The sequence below is a fragment of the Stegostoma tigrinum genome, chromosome 3 (assembly GCF_030684315.1).
Source record: "Stegostoma tigrinum isolate sSteTig4 chromosome 3, sSteTig4.hap1, whole genome shotgun sequence".
NCBI classification, from domain to species: Eukaryota; Metazoa; Chordata; class Chondrichthyes; order Orectolobiformes; family Stegostomatidae; genus Stegostoma; species Stegostoma tigrinum.
The window spans coordinates 59,024,622-59,044,140 of NC_081356.1; the positions used below are offsets into that span (position 1 = coordinate 59,024,622).

Below are 19,519 nucleotides of genomic sequence, written 5' to 3' on the forward strand. Positions count from 1 at the left end.
ATGATGATTAATGATGGAGGTTCAAATTAAATCGATGCACCTTTTTTCCCTTGAAATCTTAGCTGTTGAGAGAAAAATATGGAGCAAGGTTTCCACCAGTTTGAACAGCTTAGTGCCCCAATTTATGAAACATACGCTAATTCAATTGACTCTGCATTGAAAATGTTAATTCAAATTGACATTGATCATTCAGATTTTTATTTTGCTTATGTTTTGTCCAGCAGCATTCCCTTTCTCAGTCCTACAAGAGTCAGGTAGGATTCTATTTTGGAATTAATTTTAGTGAGTACATAGCAATAGCTGTCTAAGTAATACTTTGTATTGTAGTAATTTCATTTAATTTATGAGTGTATTCTATCAGTTTTAAATTTAGGACTGTGAAAACTGAATTGAATACCTCCTGAATATACTGCTCCATTTGATTAATTGGCCATGTGTATGATGATGACATAAGAAAAGATATTTGAAATGACATGGATTCGTTGAAAGACATAAAAGCAATTTTTTTTCGTTCTGAATCCGTTCAATTTTTTTTTCCACTGGCTTTGAGTGAATTGACTGCTCAAAAGATAAAATGCATAAAAATATTACACTTGTGAGAAGCCTGAAACACCCAGTAGGTCAAGTAGCATTGATGGAGGAAACTGATGACGATCTGGATCTGAATGTTTCTTTCATTTTGACAGATGGTGCAGATATGTTAACTGTTTTTCTTTGAAAGATCTGCCTGACCTATTGCCAGGAAAATCTGCAGATTTTTTTTGTTTTTGCAGATATATTCTGCAAATAATTATTTAATAACTGAGCACATTTCTACTATGAATAGTCAATAGTGTTTAATGGTTTCCCTTGTATGAGGAAAGAATCCCTAACATTAGTATTGAAGGTCTGTTGGTTTTGAAATTATAATGCAGAGAGTTTTGTCTTTTTTGTGTTTTACTAACATTTTGAGCGCTCTTCATTTCTATACAATGAGTCATTCAAAGGTTAACACAACCGCTTCTGTGAGTGATTGCAAGTGTATGTTTTAGAGTTTAGCTTTATGAATGGTAAAGTTGTTGAATTAATAGTTTCATCTGTTTACATTTTCCTTACCCTGTAACTGACCCAATGGATGCCAGCATTATTATCATTTCATGCATATTTTTGAAGAGCACTTGAAAGTGATTTGAGATTGAAAAGTGCTGGGTGCTCTTCAACCCTTCTTCAAGCAGCTGATCAAGAACAATCTTATTAAAAATATGCTTCCTGCCCAGCAAGTGAGGGAACATACCAAGAGTATTTGCATTCTCCTTTGCTGTCCACTCCTTTAACAAGTCCTGTAATTCATATTTCTGCTACATTCAGATTGTTGAAAATTGCTGAGTTGGTTAGTTTAATTAGGAACCCTTTTGTAAGCAGCTACTCGCTAGACTAGGCCATTTATTTCCCTTAAGGCAGTTCTGCAAAATCACGGCTGACCTCTTGTCTCTAGTTGCAAACTCCCCACCCAGCAGAAATAGTTACTGTCTAGGCAAGTTAATTAGAAAACCACCAACAGGCAGAGCAATGAGCAGGCATATGTAGGAATACTGAGTTGCAATGTGACTTCACTGCTCAGTGATGGAGCAAAGCCAATAGCTGATTGACAAAAAATTGGTGCTGCCAAGAACAAATTATATAGCATGAGAAACTAGCTGTGCTGCCGCCCATGCCTCACCCCAGACTAATCAGTGCGAGAGGAAGTGATGAAGGCAGCAAGTGGAATTCTTCTAAAAATTAATTAATGATAAATAAAGGTAGAACAGTCTGCGCATTTGCTGACATCATTGCATGGAACATGGTGACTCGTGATGTCAGTAGCACATGCATGGCTATTTGTTGAAATCTGTCATGGCCTGGTGCATATGTGTTGGAGATCTTATTGAAACTTCCAAAATACTTAAATGGTAGACAGTGTAAATTAAGGTGAGGTGCTTCCCTGGCTGGTGAATCTAGAACCAGGGGCACAACTTGAAAGTAAGTGGAGTGCAGTTTAGGTTCAGCATAAGGAGAAATATTTTACTCAGAGGTTAGTGAATCTTCGAAATTCTCTACTCAAGAGGGCTGTGGGAGCCCAGTTATTGAGTATATTTGGGACTGATGGATTTTTTGATTACCATTGTTGTACAAGGTTGTGGGGATAGTATGGGTGAAAGTATTTGATCATCCATGATCATATTGATAACAAACCAGAACCAAAGGTCACTGCCCAAGGATAAGGACACGGAGCATTTAGGACAGAGATGAGAAGAAACCTCTTCCATCAGTGAGTGGTGAGCCTGTGGAACTTTTTGCCACAGGAAACCATTGAAGCAACAACAGTGAAAACTTTCCGGAAAGCCGTAGGTATTGTTCTTAGGCCAAAGTGGATCAAGGGACATGAGGCAAGAATGGGAACAGAGTACTGAGTTGGATGATCAGTCATGATTGTATTAAATGATGAGGCAGGCTCAGTGGGCTAAAAGGCCTACACCTGTCCCTCTGTTGCTAATAATTTAATGTTTGAAGTCCAAGTATCTTACTGGTAAAATAAAGAACTCTGAATGTTAGAGATCTGAAACGAACAAAAACAGAAATTGCTGGAGAAAATCAGCAGATCTGGCAGCATCTATGGAGAGAAAACAAAGTTAATGTTTTGAGTCCAGTGACCCTTCCTTAGACCCCTTCAATGAACTATTACAGTTGGTTGGTGTAACAGAATGGTTTTCATTGGAAACTGAGATGCAGCGGAATCACAACTGAATGCGCAGCAATATAGTTCTTCTCAGTTAGGAAATTTTACATCTGAAATAAAGGGTTGCTTCCAGAAATCAGGTTTTGTGAGAGATTGAGAACAGCAGCAGGCTGCTAATTGAAGTTGGAACTGCTTTTGCAGTTTTCTTTCCTGGTGCAAAAAGCAGACTAAGGAAAGAAATCAGACCTGTATATTTAAAGCTGTTCAAAAACTAGCAGTTTCTGTTATGTAACCAGGGCTCCTGGTTGAAAAATCTTAGTGAGATGGCTTTGATGCATTTGGTCAATAACTGCTGTCTTGTAGCAGATTACTATGGTATCACTTGCACACTGTTAATTATAGGGATTTCTAATATCACATCCTTTGTTCCAAACTGGCTAGTGTAGATATGCCTTTTGCTATTCCATTGTTTCTGCCTCATTGGAATACCTATACAGTGCAAGGAGTGTGGCATGACCTGCTGACCCCTCATTATTGCTGATTAGAACTTCTCTGAAATTCTGGTCAACTGTCATCATGTCCTCAGCAGCTATGTTGAAGTACAGCAAAGTGTCAATTTTTAAGAAAATTTAAATTAGAGAATGTGGCTTTAAAGAAAACCACTCTTAGGATTTGTCTTTATACCTTCTGGGCAGGACATTCCTCTGACAGTTAGAGAAAGAAATGAATTCTACTTCATTAATTATAATGTGTTCAGGAAGAGAAGAAAGCATTATAGGTTCGGTCTGTCACTCTTGAAAGACAAACACAAAGTTAGCAGGTGCAATGTCAGTGTCCCACTGCATTCTGAGTCTCTGAGCGACAACCAATGTGATGGATTTTACAGTTAAAACATTCTAATAGCCAACTCCGGTGTAGCCAGAGATATTGGGAACTGCCAATGCTAGAGAATCCGAGATTACACGGCATGAAGCTGGATGAACACAGCAGGCCAAGGAGCATCAGAGGAGCAGGAAAGTTTGATGTATTGGGTTGGGACCTTTCCTGCTCTTCTGATGTTGCTTGGCCTGCTGTGTCCATCCAGCTTCACACTGTGTTAACACCGGTGTAACCATCTGACAATGGCTACCTAGCACATTTCTCAAATGTATCGCAAAGGTTTGTGGGCTGTGTGTAACAAAATTACTCTTGGGGTCCACAAGGTTTCAAAATGCAGGAGAGCCAATAGGAGATTAAGGATTACTTTCTGTAACTTAGGGGTTAGTGGAGTTTTTCTGAAAAAAAATAGAAAATGTAACACTTGATTCTAGAGTTTTCTTCTTAAAGTAGGGTAGCTTCCTCCCCTACTCCCCTGGCCTAACTCTCAGCTATTAGAGATACTATACACATGTTTTCCTTAATGTTTTTCTTTACTTTGAAACTCTCAGCCTCCCCACCTCTATTCAAATTCTTGTGATCCCTGAGCTTCTAAAAAGACACCAGTGATCAGTCAGACCTAACTAGACACTGTGTAGTACCAGGTAAACAGTACTTACCCTCTGGCATCTGCTGCCTGAGGGTATTTTTTTGCTGAAGGCATCAGTGGATCCTGTTTGTGATGCCAAGTTGTTGTGGGACAAATCAACTCCAAGCCCAGAAAGGTTTAAAAGTTGAACATCGTTATTACCGGCATGTAGAGTCAGGCTTTGAATTCTGAATTCTGTTGAGAATTGGTTATGGTAATAGTCTTTTATACATAATTCTGAAAGAAAACCAACAATGTTGGCTCATCTACATCACCGCACTATCTTCTAGAAAAATCTCTTAATACTTTCATAGACAAACAAAATGAAAGGTACCGCGATGCTTAAAACAGACCAAAAAGCACAAAATCATGTACCACAGCAACATTATTGTCAGCATCCCTATGAATCCTTTTATTCTTCTCATTGCCCACCATCAACATTCTGTGGATTAACATCAACCAAAATATAACTGGATCAGCCATATAAATATTGTGCTACATTGGCAGGTCAGAGGCTGGGAATTCTGTAGCCATTAACTCACTTCCAGACTGCCCAAAGCCTGTCATGGAATCATAGAATGTTTATGGAACAAAGTGGCGACTGATCACAAGGTCATGAGATGCAGGAGCAGAAGAGAGCCCCATTGCATCTGCTCAGCCATTCAGTGAAATCACAGCTGATCTGATGATCCTAAAGTCCACTTTCTTGCCTTTTTCTGTAACCCTTGATGCCATTCCTGATTAAAATTCTGTCCATCTCAGCCTTGATTATACTTAATAAGCTGGACTTGACAGCTCCCAATGGAAATCAATTCCTCAGATTCAGGGAGAAAAGCAAATATTCCTTCATTGTGTCTTAACTGGAAGATCCCTTACTCTAAGACCTTTTATCCTAGACTTCCCCACAAGGGGAAACAACCTGTAGATGTCCCCTAAGATTTTTTTTTGTCTTTCAGTAAGGTTCCCTCCAACCTACTCAATCTCTCCTGTTAAGAAAATTGCTCTATGTCCAGGATCACCATAGTAAACATTCTTTGGATTGTGTCCAATGTTAGTAGATGTTTCCTTCAATAAGAGGACCAAAACTGTTCATAATATTCTGGGTGTAGCTTAGAGCACGACGTATAGCCTAGAATACCTTTCAAATAAAGGTTAGCATCTGATTTACCTTCTCAATTACCTGCTGAACTTTGATGCTATCTTCTTTGTAATTCATCCATAAGGACCCCCAAACCGCTGTTTGTGCTGCAGCTTTGTGCAGTCTTTCTCCAGTCAATTAATATTTACCTCATTTATTTTACCTACCAAGTGCATAACTTCACATTTTCCTTCATTACGTTCCATCTACCCAATTTTTGCGCAGTCACTCAATTTGTCTATACACCTCTACGCGCATGTTGTGTCATCTTCAGTATTTATCTTGCATCTACTTTTATGTCACCTGCAGACCAAACAATAGTATGTTTACTTTCTCCATCCAGTATATGTAATAACTAACTGGCCCCAGCACTGATTTCACTTGTTACAGATTGCCATCCTGAAAATGCACCCCCCCCCCCACCTTACCTCAACTCTCTGACTTCTAATGGCTAGCCAATCTTCTATCCATGCAGATGTAGTACTTCAACAACATAGGCTTTTGTCATATTAATTAGCCTTATATGTGGGCACCTTATCAAAAGTCTCTTAAAAATTTAAATTTCAGGGAAGCACAATATTTTTGTCAGGCATGGTTTCCTTTTTATGAAGCTATGTTGATTGATTTTTCTTGATTATAGTATGTATTTCTAAGTACTCTACTATTACTTCCCATATACTAGACTCTAGTATTTGCATACTGACAGATGTCACAGGGCCCACTTGTGTCTGTGCCAATATTGAAATTAGACACCCAGCCTAATCCCATTTTCCCAGTATTTGGTTTGTAGTCCTGAAGGTTATAGCATTTAATGGGTATATGCAAATGCCTTTTAAATGCATCGGCAGCTTCTGCGTCTACTACTCTTCCATGCAGTGAGCATTTTGTCCCTCTGGGTGAGACGTTGTTTCCTCATCTTCACTCAAAACTTTCTACCAATTATTTTAAATATATGGCCCCTAATTGACTGATCCATCTGCTAGTATAACTCGGCCTTTCCTGTCAACTTTATCCAGGCCTGTCATAATTTTGTATATGTCAATCAGATCTGCAGTAAGCCTCCTCTGTTCCAAGGAGTACAACCCGGCTATCAAATCTTTCTTCATATCTGCAATTTTCCAGCCCTGGTGACAGCCTTGAAAATCTCCTGTTCACCATGCAAACCCAACTCAGACATGTTATGACATGTTCACCACTTGCCTGGATGAGTGTAACTCTAACAACTGTCAAGAAGCTCAACACCATCCAAAGTGAAGCAATTTGCTTGATTGGCACTCCATCACCACCTTAAACTTTCCACACCACTTAGCAAAATAACGACAGGAGATGCATGGGTATGCCACCTATACAAACTCCGTTTCAAATTGTTTTAATGCACTTTTGGTTGGCTTCCCATTTTGAATCCATGTCATTATTCTGGTGATCCAGAACTTTAAAACCTGTGTCCTAACTCGCACAGAATCCCATTCACTCATTACCCTTTGCTTAATGACCTCCAGTTAAACAACACCTCGATTTTAACATTTCCCTCCTTGTCTTCTGCTCCTTCCATGGTTGTGTCCCTTCTTATCTCAATAATCTCTTTTAGCCCCAAACTGAGGTATCTGTCCCTATCTAAATCTTGAGCAGTTCCAGTCATTACACCCTTGACAGCCTTCTTGTAAGTTTCCACCTCTGTATTTCTCTTTCAAGATGCTGCTTAGGAACCTTTTGATTATAGTTTAAGCAATATCAGCATCTTGCCTAACATTCACTTAGGTAAAGCATTTCAAATTTAGTTTGATAAAGTCCCATGAAATGCCTCAGGGCATTTTGCTACATATATCTGTAAGTTTCTATTGTTTATCAGTTTACAGTACGGTCTAGCTAATGTAATTTACATTGTGCACTCCACCAAATAATGCTTCCTTATAGCAAAGGTTGTATTAACAGTTTTGCAGACTGTCGATGTTTTACAACTCAATGGACTGAGTATTAACTTCCATAAATCAATAGAATAGATCGAGTAAAATGAAAAAATGTCTGGAAACAGAAACAAAATCACTTTTGAAATAAAAGCAAGCTTGAAACATTCAGCGGGTTTGGCAGCATCTGATCAGACAAAAGCAGAGTTAACACTTCAGCATGATGACTTTCAATCAGAGCTTACCAACTGAAGTGTAATTCTTCCCAAGACTTTCACCATGTGATTCAGCAATTAAACTATTGAATTCCACTTCAATATTTTCCCAGGATCTCTTAATTATTTTGCTGTATGAAGATAATTGCTTTTCACTAAGGAATTTAGCGTTGTAAGAACTTTTTTAAAAGTGAAGTTTGATTAAAAACTTTAACTGAGCCCTGTGATTGCTATACATAAAAATAAATTAAACAAATTACATAAATTAGAGGTCAAGGTCATACTTATTTTTAACAGGTTTGTTTAAAAACACAAATAAACCTGTTGGACTGTAACCTGGTGTCATGTAGTTTCTGACCTTGTCCATGCCAGTTCAACACTGGTACCTCCACATCACACTTGTATTTGCAATGGGCTGTATTTTGATATTAGCAGTCAATGCTTACAACCAACAAATTTCAAACATCTTCAGAATAGCTGAGTGGAGATTTATGTCATTGCAGATTTGAAACTGGTCTGGTGCCCTCTCTAGGGAATATCGGACCAATTTCAAGAATCATAGAGACCCTACAGTGTGGAAACAGGCCATTTGGCCCATTGAGTCCACGTTGATCTTCAGAAGAGCATCCCACCACCGTATGCTACCTGTGTAACCCTGCATTTCCCATGATAATCCACCTAGCCTGCACATCATTTGATGCTATGGGCAATTTAGCATGGCTGATCCATCTAACTTGCACGTTTTTGGACTCTGGGAGGAAACTGGAGCACCTGGAGGAAACCATGCAGACATGCGGAGAACGTGCAAACTCAACATAAACTGTCACTGGAATCTGGAAACGAACCTGGGTCCCTGGCGCTTTGGGGCAGCATTGCTAACCACTGAACAACCATGCCATCCTAGCAGCAAGCAACTCATGTTTCCCAACTAATCATTGAAGAATTCTAAGAGTTATGTAGGACTGAAACAAGGAAAACAAGGTTCAAATTCCTGTATCAATGTAAAATCATGTATGAGAAGTGAAACGAGGAAGCAAATATAGAGAAATGTGTAAAAGACTGGGAAAACATCTGTAAATTTTTTTTTTCAAAATCTCTTACAGTCTGAAGAAATAAAGCACCATGCTTGAAGTTACATTTCTGTGCTTGTGGTTTATTTGGATAGCTGTTAGAACTTATTATGTAATCAAAACTTTATTTTTGCCTGAATAGACAAGTCCTATTTTCTTTGTTACATGTGTCTAGTAAGTTCCACAAATTCATATATTCGCATATATTTCAAGGCCAAGTGTGTTTGTTGTGGGTGTCTTAAATGTGTGCATTAGTTGAGTAAGTTGGACCACAACTTCCAAATTTCTTTATTTAATTGCATGTATGTGATTACCAGAAGTTGTACCCAATTTAATCCATAACAGTGGTAAATATGAACTACCGCATTGGTCTTTTTTCCATAAAGTCTAGGTTTATTTTGATTAGCAATTGTCATGGTTTTCAAGTATTTTATTTTACCAACTTTAACATGATCATTCCAGCTGGAGTTGATAGTAATCCATAATCTTAATTTTGCATGCTGTGTTGTTTTTTTTAAAAACAAGGAATACAAAATAAAAAGCCAAAAGAACTGCAGATGCTATAAATCAGAAACAAAAACAGAAGTTGCCGGAAAAGCTCAATGGGTCAGGCAGCTTCTATAAAGAAAAAAAAATCAGAGTTAACGTCTTGGGTCCGGTGGCCCTTCCTCTTACAATGCTACAATTTCTGAGGAAGGGTCACCGGACTGGAAACGTTAACTCTGACTTTTGCTTTATCTTCACAGATGCTGCCAGGCCTGCTGAGCTTTTCCAGCAACTTCTGTTTCTGTTCCTGAATACAAAATATCATCTTGTTTAAAAAAAACTGTAATTGCATTCACAACAGAATTTTCATTACTCTGCATCCATGCGAAACTGTAGCATCTGCTTTTGGGACTATTAATTTGTTCCTGGTGTTGATATTTTGTTAAATGAAGAACAATTTCTTCAAGTTGAGCCAACTAGCAACAATAAATTACTGCATGAAATCATTTGTATGTGATATATTTAATGCAGAAACTAATTTCTAGTTACATGCATAGTAATTTGTTCATATCATAAATTAGAGTTAAGTATTGGATATTACTATTGTTAGCTTTAGTGCCAAGTATTTAGCATTATTTAATGATTGATTTGAATTTGCAGAAAGAATGAAGAAAGATATAACAGCCAAAGGTTCATCAGGAATGGAAATAATATTGTCAACACTTGAGGTAAAATCTTTATTTTGTTATTTTTTTCCAAAACAATAGTTTATGTTTGAAATCGTACTTTTTTGTTGAAAGGATGAAACAGTTCACTTTGGCAGCCATTTCTTTTTATGCATCCTACAGAGATATACACATTCCAGTGATATTTTTCAGCATGCAGGATTAGTCTTTGTTTGTTAAAGTCATGTTTTGGGGGTTTTCAGAAGAAAAGTTTTAATTTTCATTATGAAAAAATGTATTGATCCTAACAAGTTTAGATACTTTTGTGAATATACAATTGCTGCTTGTTCAGGTGGAGCAATTGAACACATGCTTTGCCATGCATTTTACTTGCTAGGGAAACGCAAAGGATGTTCTTTGAATTATTGGATATTGGAGCAGAGCACTGTTCTTGGAGTCTGAAAATACATCAGTTTGCTAGTAACTTGATTTCTGTTTGATCATACAAAGCTAACTGATGATTATCTACCACATACGAGGCAAAAACTTTGCATTATTCAGCACTTACTTTCATTGTTCATGGAAAGTTCAACAAAGTTGAACTATTACTCAGCTTTTCTAAGGGAATACTTAATTGTATAATATATAATAACTGCAGCTATTTTGTACAAAAACAGAAGTTGCTGGAAAAGCTCAGCAGGTCTGGCAGCATCTGTGAAGAAAATATCAGTTAACATTTCAGGCCTGGTGACCCTTCATCTGCTATTTTTGTACCTTGATCTACTAAAGCTGGTTCCCCAAGCACTCTGTTTTTTTGTCCAGCTAGAGATGCCTGTTGTACCTAATATTTCAAATGATTGTAATCGCTGCTTTCGTTACCACAGACTAGAAGTGAAGAAGTAGAGAACACAAGTTTTCAAGATTTCTTTATCATATCAGTTGGAAGGCTCTTCAGCACTTGTTCAGAACAATTCTCTTTTTATGAAGAGTTGACCTATGACCATGGAAATAGCTGACTTCCATGCTTCTATCAGGTGTTCATGCGTTTTACTGTCCTAGACTTTTTCTCGGACATAGTAGTGATTCTTTAGAATTTATCTCATAACTTGAACTGCGTCTTGAAAGCTTCCTTGTTATAGCCTGGGTGGTATGTGGGTCAGCTCCAGGAAATAATTCCCTGCGACAAAGTTACTCTAGATTACTTATGTTTAATATTTTAATTAATTTGCAAAGAATGCAGAAATGTATTTGACCTTTGTGGCTATTTTCCAATGAAATTTCCGGTTGGACTTGGAATTAAACATCAAAATTAAACAGAATGAATGCTACTATTTAGCCTTGATGTTCTTTGCTAAATTGTTGATTCCTTGACACTTGTCAGATTATGGGTAAGTAATGGCCAAGTGGTATTATTGCTGGACTGTTAATCCAGAGACCCCGGTAATGTTCTGGGGACCTGTCTGGTTCACTAATGTCTTTTAGGGAAGGAAACTGCCAACCTTACCTGGTCTGGCTGACATGTGACTCACAGCAATGTGGTTGACTCTTAACTGGCCTCTGGGCAATTAGGTATGGGCAATAAATGCTGCTTAGCCAACAACACCCTCATCACGTGAACGAATAAAGAAAAAAAAGTTGAGTAGATATTCTGAAGAAGGGTCGAGGCCCAAAACATCAACCTTCCTGCTCCTCTTGATGCTGCTTGGCCTGCTGTGTTCATCCAGCTCTACCAATTGATATCTCTTGAGTAGATATTGCATCCTTTTGCACTAGAGGTAGTGATCACTGACACTACTGTCTAAGCTGTGCTGCTGCAAGAATAACAGATTTGGGCAAGTAGCATATGCTTCTAGGCTATTAACCCTGATTCAGCAAGGCTTCTCTCTCTGTGAGTGACACTTACTGTAGTTTTCCAGGCTTCTCATATATTGTTGGTTTAAACACCCTCACCACACTCACAAAACATACTTCTACGCAACTACTAGTAGAGGGCAGAATCAAAGATGGCATGGTGATCTAGAAGTGCATGGCAAGGTGGTCCCTTACGTTTATACATGGCCAGTGAAACCGCTCAGGGTGTATCAACTTTCATCTGCCACACTGTGTCTGAACATGGCTTTGTGTTTAAGCTTGCCTGGGATTGCCAGTGTCACAAAGAAATTTAAAGGGCTTATTATTAATTCTAGTTACTAAAGGTCTCCCATGCTGTCCCTTGTAGTGCCACTCACCCAGACTGCCACAGCGGTACACCGTTACATATACTCGTTGAGCAACAGAAAGGGGTTGTAGTTTCTACCTCATTGACACAAGCCAGGTGGGCTCGTTAGGCTGGATCCTCTGAGGGATTTGCTGTAGCTGATGCTGCCAGGATGGTGCTGTGGGTGTTGGCTAATCTTACCAGACTTCCAGCTGCCAGGTTTGACACTTGGCAGTCTCAAACAAAATGGATGGTTCAGGCCAATTGTAGTATGTATTTGGTTTGGTGTTTGTTGATGGGAATTTCCTTCATCTGGGGGCAGGGGACTTGTATGGAGGTGTATTAATCCTTGGTCTCCTCGATTGATTTCTAGCTCTATCCTCTTCCTTAACATCCTTTTCTCAGGCCTCTGCTAATTTTTGTCGGATCCGCGTTTTGGTTATGGTAGACCTCACTCAGGTCAAATCCCCCTCACACCAATGGTAACCCCCCAGAATATTGACGGTAGGGGATTCATGTAGTGCCATTAAATGCCAGGGAACAATGATTATATTTCCTGATATTAGAGAAGGTCATTGCCTGGCACTTTGTGGCACTGTAGCAATCAAATGGCTGCCAAAACACAAGTAAGTTTGCCAACTTGGCTAAACAGCAAGGGGTACTGGGTGTGGGACATGTTAGCCAAGTAACACTCAGCATATTGAAAACTGATAAACTATACACAATACAAACACAGCAGCCACGTACTAATGAGGTTAGCACAGTGTAAAAGGACACATCTCGTAAACAGTTCAGATGAACAATGGAGAAATGCAATTTTCAACCAGAAACCAGCAGAAAGCCACCCAGTCTCTGCTACACAGAAACAAACATTAGTAAGCCATCCAAACAATTGACAATATTTCAAACATTACACCAATGTCCCTGATTGGCCAGAAAACCACCACAAAAGGTATAAAAACAGGGCTTACCTGCAGATCGATCTCTTGGACCTGCTGGAGATGAAGAAGCAGTAATTGGTGTGTCAAAGGCAAAGACTGACTGATTGTCCAGAGGGGGAAAACAAAAGAGAACATCGACTTTGAGAACTCTAGAAAGAATTGTAATGACTAAGGAGATAGGGCAAGTGTAGGAATAGTATTGTTAGTGTTAAAGTCTTACTATTACTTGTTCCTTAATAAAGTTGTAACAGCATGCATTGGTACCAAGATGTAACTTGTTTTGATATCAAGATGGCAGAGACAGCAAATTAGGTAGTGTTCGGGCTCCTGGCCATCTACTCCCTTCCAGCTTCAACAGCACCCCCCCCCCCCACATATATATTATATAAATATATATTATTTATATAATTAAATAGTGCCGTTTTGTGGCGAATTGTATGCATTTTACTGTGTTTCCACAAATACAAGTAACAAATTTCTAACTACGTATCCATCCATTCGTGATTTGACCATCCTAGTATTGTGCAATTCCTGGGTTAATTCATTTCTAACCTGTTAGCCAAAATGTCTGATGGGTATGAAAGAGCTCGAACAACATTTGACATCTGTTGGTGCTCTTGGATAAGAGTGACTGTCGGGTCTTTTGAACGTAACCCATCAACTTAGCCTGGTGTCATGTATGTTCAGCCTGAACCAATTGTTCATAAGGCATGAGCTGAACATGAAGGCCAGGATTTACATGAGCGAATAAGACATAGGAACTGAACAATTTTCAGCCATTTGAACAGCAGAGCATAAGTTGGAAAGGGATAGTGGGGTATAGTGGAACTCTAAAGAAGCCAACCTAGAGGGACATGGACTTTTTCCTCTTGCATGTGGACTCCAAAGGTGTTAGCATTTGTTGAACCCCTATATATTCCATTACCCCGATGAATAATTAAATTAGAAAAGGTGTCTGTCTCAGTGTCAGGATTGGGAAGATACTCTCAAACAATCCCTGTTTAAAAGATGCCTCCAGTGGGTAAAATTCTACAGTATGCTAGACTGGCCCTGGAACAAAGGTTCCATGGCACAGGACCTATGGCTAAAAGCATGTAAGGAATTGGGGCTGATAAAGTAACTATGGCTGTAGCGATAGCAATAGCATTCCAGCCTACATTCCATGCAAAGTAAAAGATTTGCGGCAACATTGAACATTGATTGTACAAAATGCGGAGGAATGGAATTGTGGGAGATACAGCAGTTTGGATTGGAAATTGGCTTGCTGAAAGAAGACAGAGGGTGGTAGTTGATGGGAAATGTTCATCCTGGAGACCAGTTAGTGGTGTACCGCAAGGGTCGGTGTTGGGTCCACTGCTGTTTGTCATTTTTATAAATGACCTGGATGAGGGCGTAGAAGGATGGGTTAGTAAATTTTCAGACGACACTAAGGTCGGTGGAGTTGTGGATAATGACGAAGGATGCTGGAGGTTGCACAGAGACATAGATAAACTGCAGAGCTGGGCTGAGAGGTGGCAAATGGAGTTTAATGCAGACAAGTGTGAGGTGATGCACTTTGGTAGGAGTAACCGGAAGGCAAAGTACTGGGCTAATGGCAAGATTCTTAGCAGTGTAGATGAGCAGAGAGATCTCGGTGTCCATGTACACAGATCCTTGAAAGTTGCTACCCAGGTTGACAGGGCTGTTAAGAAGGCATACAGTGTTTTAGCTTTTATTAATAGAGGGATCGAATTCTGGAACCAAGAGGTTATGGTGAAGCTGTACAAAACTCTGGTGCGGCCGCACTTGGAGTATTGTGTACAGTTCTGATCACCGCATTATAAGAAGGATGTGGAAGCTTTGGAAAGGGTGCAGAGGAGATTTACTAGGATATTGCCTGGTATAGAGGGAAGGTCATATGAGGAAAGGCTGAGGGACTTGAGGCTGTTTTCATTAGAGAGAAGAAGGTTGAGAGGTGGCTTAATTGAAATATATAAAATAATCAGAGGGGTAGATAGGGTGGATAGGAAGAGCCTTTTTCCTAGGATGGTGACGGCGAGAACGAGGGGGCATAGCTTTAAATTGAGGGGTGAAAGATATAGGACAGATGTCAGAGGTAGTTTCTTTACTCAGACAGTAGTAAGGGAATGGAACGCTTTGCTTGCAATGGTAGTAGATTCGCCAACTTTAGGTACATTTAAGTCGTCATTGGACAAGCATATGGACGTACATGGAATAGTGTAGGTTAGATGGGCTTGAGATCGGTATGACAGGTCGGCACAACATCGAGGGCCGAAGGGCCTGTACTGTGCTGTAATGTTCTATGTTAACAATGGAATACACAAAAATCATCTGAGGAATAGTAGCAGTCTGAAATGTAAAATGGAGGAAAGAACTTTGTGATCACCAGCGGAAAAAGAAATGGGATTTAAAATCCCTTGATCTGATTCCTTGCAGTTTTAAAATAAATGCTGCAGTTAATGCTTGTATTGCTTGTAATCTTCAAAATGTCTTTAGAATTTGGAAATATCTCAACAGATTAGAAATGGAATGGCATGGAGATCAAGTTAGGGCCCCAAATCTATATTAATGGCCTTGAAGGGACAGACTATTCTAACCAAATTTGCTGATGATATTAGGTTGGATAAGAAAGTAAATTAATAGGACGATGTAGATCGGCTTGGAGAGCAGGCAGAAACCTGGCAGAAGGAATATAATGTGGGAAGATATCAGGTTATCCACTTTGGCGGAAGGAATAAGAAAAAATTAAAGTGGAGAGATCTTGCAGAATACTGCTGGATAGAGGGACCTGTATGTCCGTGTACGTGAATCACAAAAGATTAGTATGCATATAGAGCAAGCAATTAGGAATGCAAATTGAATGTGAGCCTTTATAAAAGTATATGAGTGATAAAGTAGGCAAATTTATCTCTAAATTTATAGGACATTTGGTGAGATTGCATCTAGATACCATGTACAGTTTTGGTTGTCTCTCTTATATAAATTCCTTGCATCTTTTAGAAAAGATTCACCAGGCTGATTCATAGCATGAAGGAGTTGTCTCATGAGGAAATGTTGAGCCATGTGCGCCTATACTTATTGGAGTTGAAAAGAATGCGAGGTGATATTACTTTAATAGAATCTTCCAAGTGGACATGACAGGAAAGATGCTGAGGAGAATCTAGTCTTAAAGAGGCATAGTTTGATATAAGGGAATCTCCCATTTAAGACAGAGATTCTTCTGTGGCGACTTCTTCTAGAGCGTTGTTAGTGTTTGAAATTCTCTGCCCCAGTGAACAGTGGAGGCAAGGATGTTGAACATACTCAAGACTGAGTGAGATTCCTGATTGACAAAGGAGTTGAGGGTCATGGGTGGCAGGCAGGAAAAGTTAAGCGAGAGTTAAGGCCACATTCGGATCAGATATGATTTCATTATTGCATAGGAGGCTCAAAGGATCGAATGGCCTGCTCCTGCTCATATTTCTTTCTTTTCCAAAGTTTGTTTCTCACATTTCTGAACACTCTGTTTGAGAGCGTCCCTCCCTACCATTCCCAAAATTTCTCTTTCTAACCTCACAAATGAATACCTCATGTTACTATGACAAAGGCAAACCTTTCCTTTCTATCCTTCTCAAACAATCTGCAAGCTTTGCTACTGTTAACCTCACCATTCTCCTGTAACTCTTCTCCACTGTCATACAGTTATGTTGGACTGCTATTATGCAAATCCATTCCAATGACTGTTTGTTCTACCTCTCTCACCGTTGTCTTTGTCCACCAAGGATTAATTGTTGGTCCCTTCCTATTTCTCATTTCAAAGCATTACCTTTGGCAGCATCACCTGAAGGTATGGCATTAGTGTTCAATGTGCAATGACAACATCTAGTTTTACCCCTCTTGACTGCTCCACTGTTGCTAAGTTATCAAACGTATTCCCTAACATTCAGTCCTAGTTCAACTGAAATTTCTTTAAACTAATTATTGGGAAAACTGAATTAATTTCTTTTTGACCCCCCTCCAAATTTTGTCCCATGAGTAGTCACTCCATTTCTTACCTTGCAAACATCTGAGGTTAAACCAATCCGTTCACAGCTTTGGAGTTACATTTGATTCTGAGATGAGCTACTGACATCAAACTTGTGATGTTATGCTTCTTGTAGGGAAACAGTGAACCAAAATTTCAAAATCTATTGAATGAACCTGAAATGATTAGCAGAAAAATTGTTCTTTGAGGAAAAATGTAAATTCACTCTAAATGATCGATTTACCGGAACTGCACCCAACCGGCACCTGCATCACTTCCTGCAGACAGTATGCTGTTTTTTATTCACACAGTGTAGATCAGGATTTCGATTTGACAAGAGATTTTGCCTCAGACTTTTCTTGGTGACCATTTTCAGCAAGACGTGTATAAGCGATCTCATGACAGCCCTAGTGGAGTAACCTTCAATAGTTCCTTTTCAACTGATGAACCAACAAAAACTTTCATTCACTGTTTGGTCACTTAAGATTAAACAGCCAGCTGTTTGGAATCACTAAACTATTCACACAGCCTTACAAGTTTTAACACCCTTTTCAACTAGACAGCAGAGCGCAACAAGAGATTTAGTTTCCTTTCCTACCAATTGGAAAGCTGACATCTTCCTGGGAGAGATTTGAATCATCTTCTGAAGATGATTTAGTGCTGCTATCTTTCTGTCTCAAGGTTTTTTTTGTGTCTATGCATTTGTGTAGTGGCCAACTCTTCCCTCGTGTCATCCTATCTACTTTCCAACGGTAATGTCCTTGTCTTTTCTGTTTTAGGCCAAATCACATTTTTTCCACAACAACTTCTTGTTGGTAATGCTTCCAGGTTAAGGGTTGCCAGTTGACTGTGACCAGTATTTCTTCCTGATCTTACAATTGTTACAAAATCCTAAAAGCCATTGTTCTTCCGCAGATGCTTTCAAAGGTTGAAAACTTTCTTTATTGTACTGGTTTGCAGTGCCATCTCCAGGACTTTGTGTATTCCATCTCAGTAACGTCTCCTGATGTCATCTTTACCGTAGCTCATCTGCTGAAACCCTCACCCATGTCTTTGTTACCTCTCAGTTCATCTAATCTAATACACACTCAGCTAGTCTCCCACATTCTACTCTCCATAAACTTGAGATCATTCGAAACTTTGCTGACCATACCTTAACTTGTAGTAAGTTCCATTCTGTTAGCACCTTGTGCTTGTGATGGCTCCAGGTCAGGCAAAGTCATGAGTTTAAAATTCTCATCCTTGTGTTCAAATACCTCTACAACCATGCATTTTCCTATTTTTGTAATCTCTGTGAATCCCACTGTCCATTTGTGCTCTTCCAACTCTGGTGTCTTCGTAACATGTCCACCATTAGTGGCCATGCCTTCAGTTCCTTTTGTCCTAAGATCTGGAATTCCCTCTTTATACCTCTTCACCCGTGTTTCTCAGATTCCTCCATTATGGCGCTCTTAAAATCTAGCTCTTTTACTATCGTTTGGTCATAGAAACATACAGTTCAGAAGAGGTCCTTTGGCCAATCAAGCCTGTTCCACCAGAAATATACAACTGTCTACTCTCGTCCTACTTCCCTGCACTACACACATAGCCTTGAATGTTATGACATTTCAAATGCTCATCTAAGTACATTTTAGAAGTTGTGAAGTTAATTGCCTTCACGACCTTCCCAGGCAGTATATTTTTGACCTCTACTACCTCTGGTTGAAAAACATTTCCTCAAATCCCTGCTAAACATCCTCCCTGTCACTTCAAAAGTGTGCCCCATTTTTCTTGACCCGTTGTCTCAGGGGAACAGCTGCTTTCTATTCACCCAAACCATACCTCATAATCTTATATACCTCTATCAAGACTCCACTTAACCTTCTCTGCTCAGAATAAACCAATGTGAGCCTATCCAGCCTCTCTTCATAAGTGAAATGCTGCAGTCCAGGCATTATTCTGTGAATCTCCTCTGCACTGCCTCCAGTGAAATCACAGTGTGGTGATCAGAATTGCACACAGTACTTCAGCTGTTACCTCACCCCAAGTTCTGTGCAGCTCCAACATAACTTCCCTGCTTTTATAATCTGTACTTATACTGATAAAGACAGGTGTCGCATATGCCTTCTTTGCTTCCCTATTAACCTGTCCTCCACCTGTGGACCAATGCTGTAAGATCCCTCTGCTCCTCTGAGTTTCCTAGTGTCCTGCCATTCATTGAGTACTCTCTCGTATTGTTGAGTTGAATGTCAGGAGTGGCAGAAGTCATTTTGACCTAATATTTCCTTTATGACTTAGAGTAACTTTTGTTTTATGCTCCTTTGAAGTGTCTTGTGACATTTCATTGTGATGAAGATGAACTATAAGTTATTGTTTGTATACATGGCTTTGTGTTTTGCTTGGCGCTACCAAATAGTATCACTCCTTTACATGATTTGCATGGTCGCTCTCAAACTATTTGTAATTGGATATAGTAGACAATTTTCTCATCTGTGGATTTGGTGCCTTTTGAAGGAAACACATTATGTGACTGGGAGTATATGCTATTCTTCGGATGGTGTCAAGAGGATCCTTAATGTTAATCAAGTAATGAAATAGACAGTGAAGATATTTGTCACTGCCTCATTGAAAAAATGCCCATTTTGACAATTTGGAGTTGCCATTATAATGATGTGCCAGCTTAGACTAGACAAATAAATTGGGATTGTGAATGGGATTTCTA

General features: G+C 39.3%; 1 protein-coding gene across 1 annotated transcript in view; it reads left to right on the top strand.

Annotated features, from left to right (window-relative positions):
* The window catches only part of agtpbp1 (ATP/GTP binding carboxypeptidase 1), a 289,350-nt gene that overhangs the window by 116,666 nt on the left and 153,165 nt on the right, over positions 1 to 19,519 (top strand). Inside the window, exon 5 of the mRNA XM_059644629.1 lies at positions 9,673 to 9,740. Within this exon, the coding sequence (XP_059500612.1) occupies positions 9,673 to 9,740 (68 nt within the window). The remainder of the gene's footprint in view (positions 1 to 9,672; positions 9,741 to 19,519) is intronic.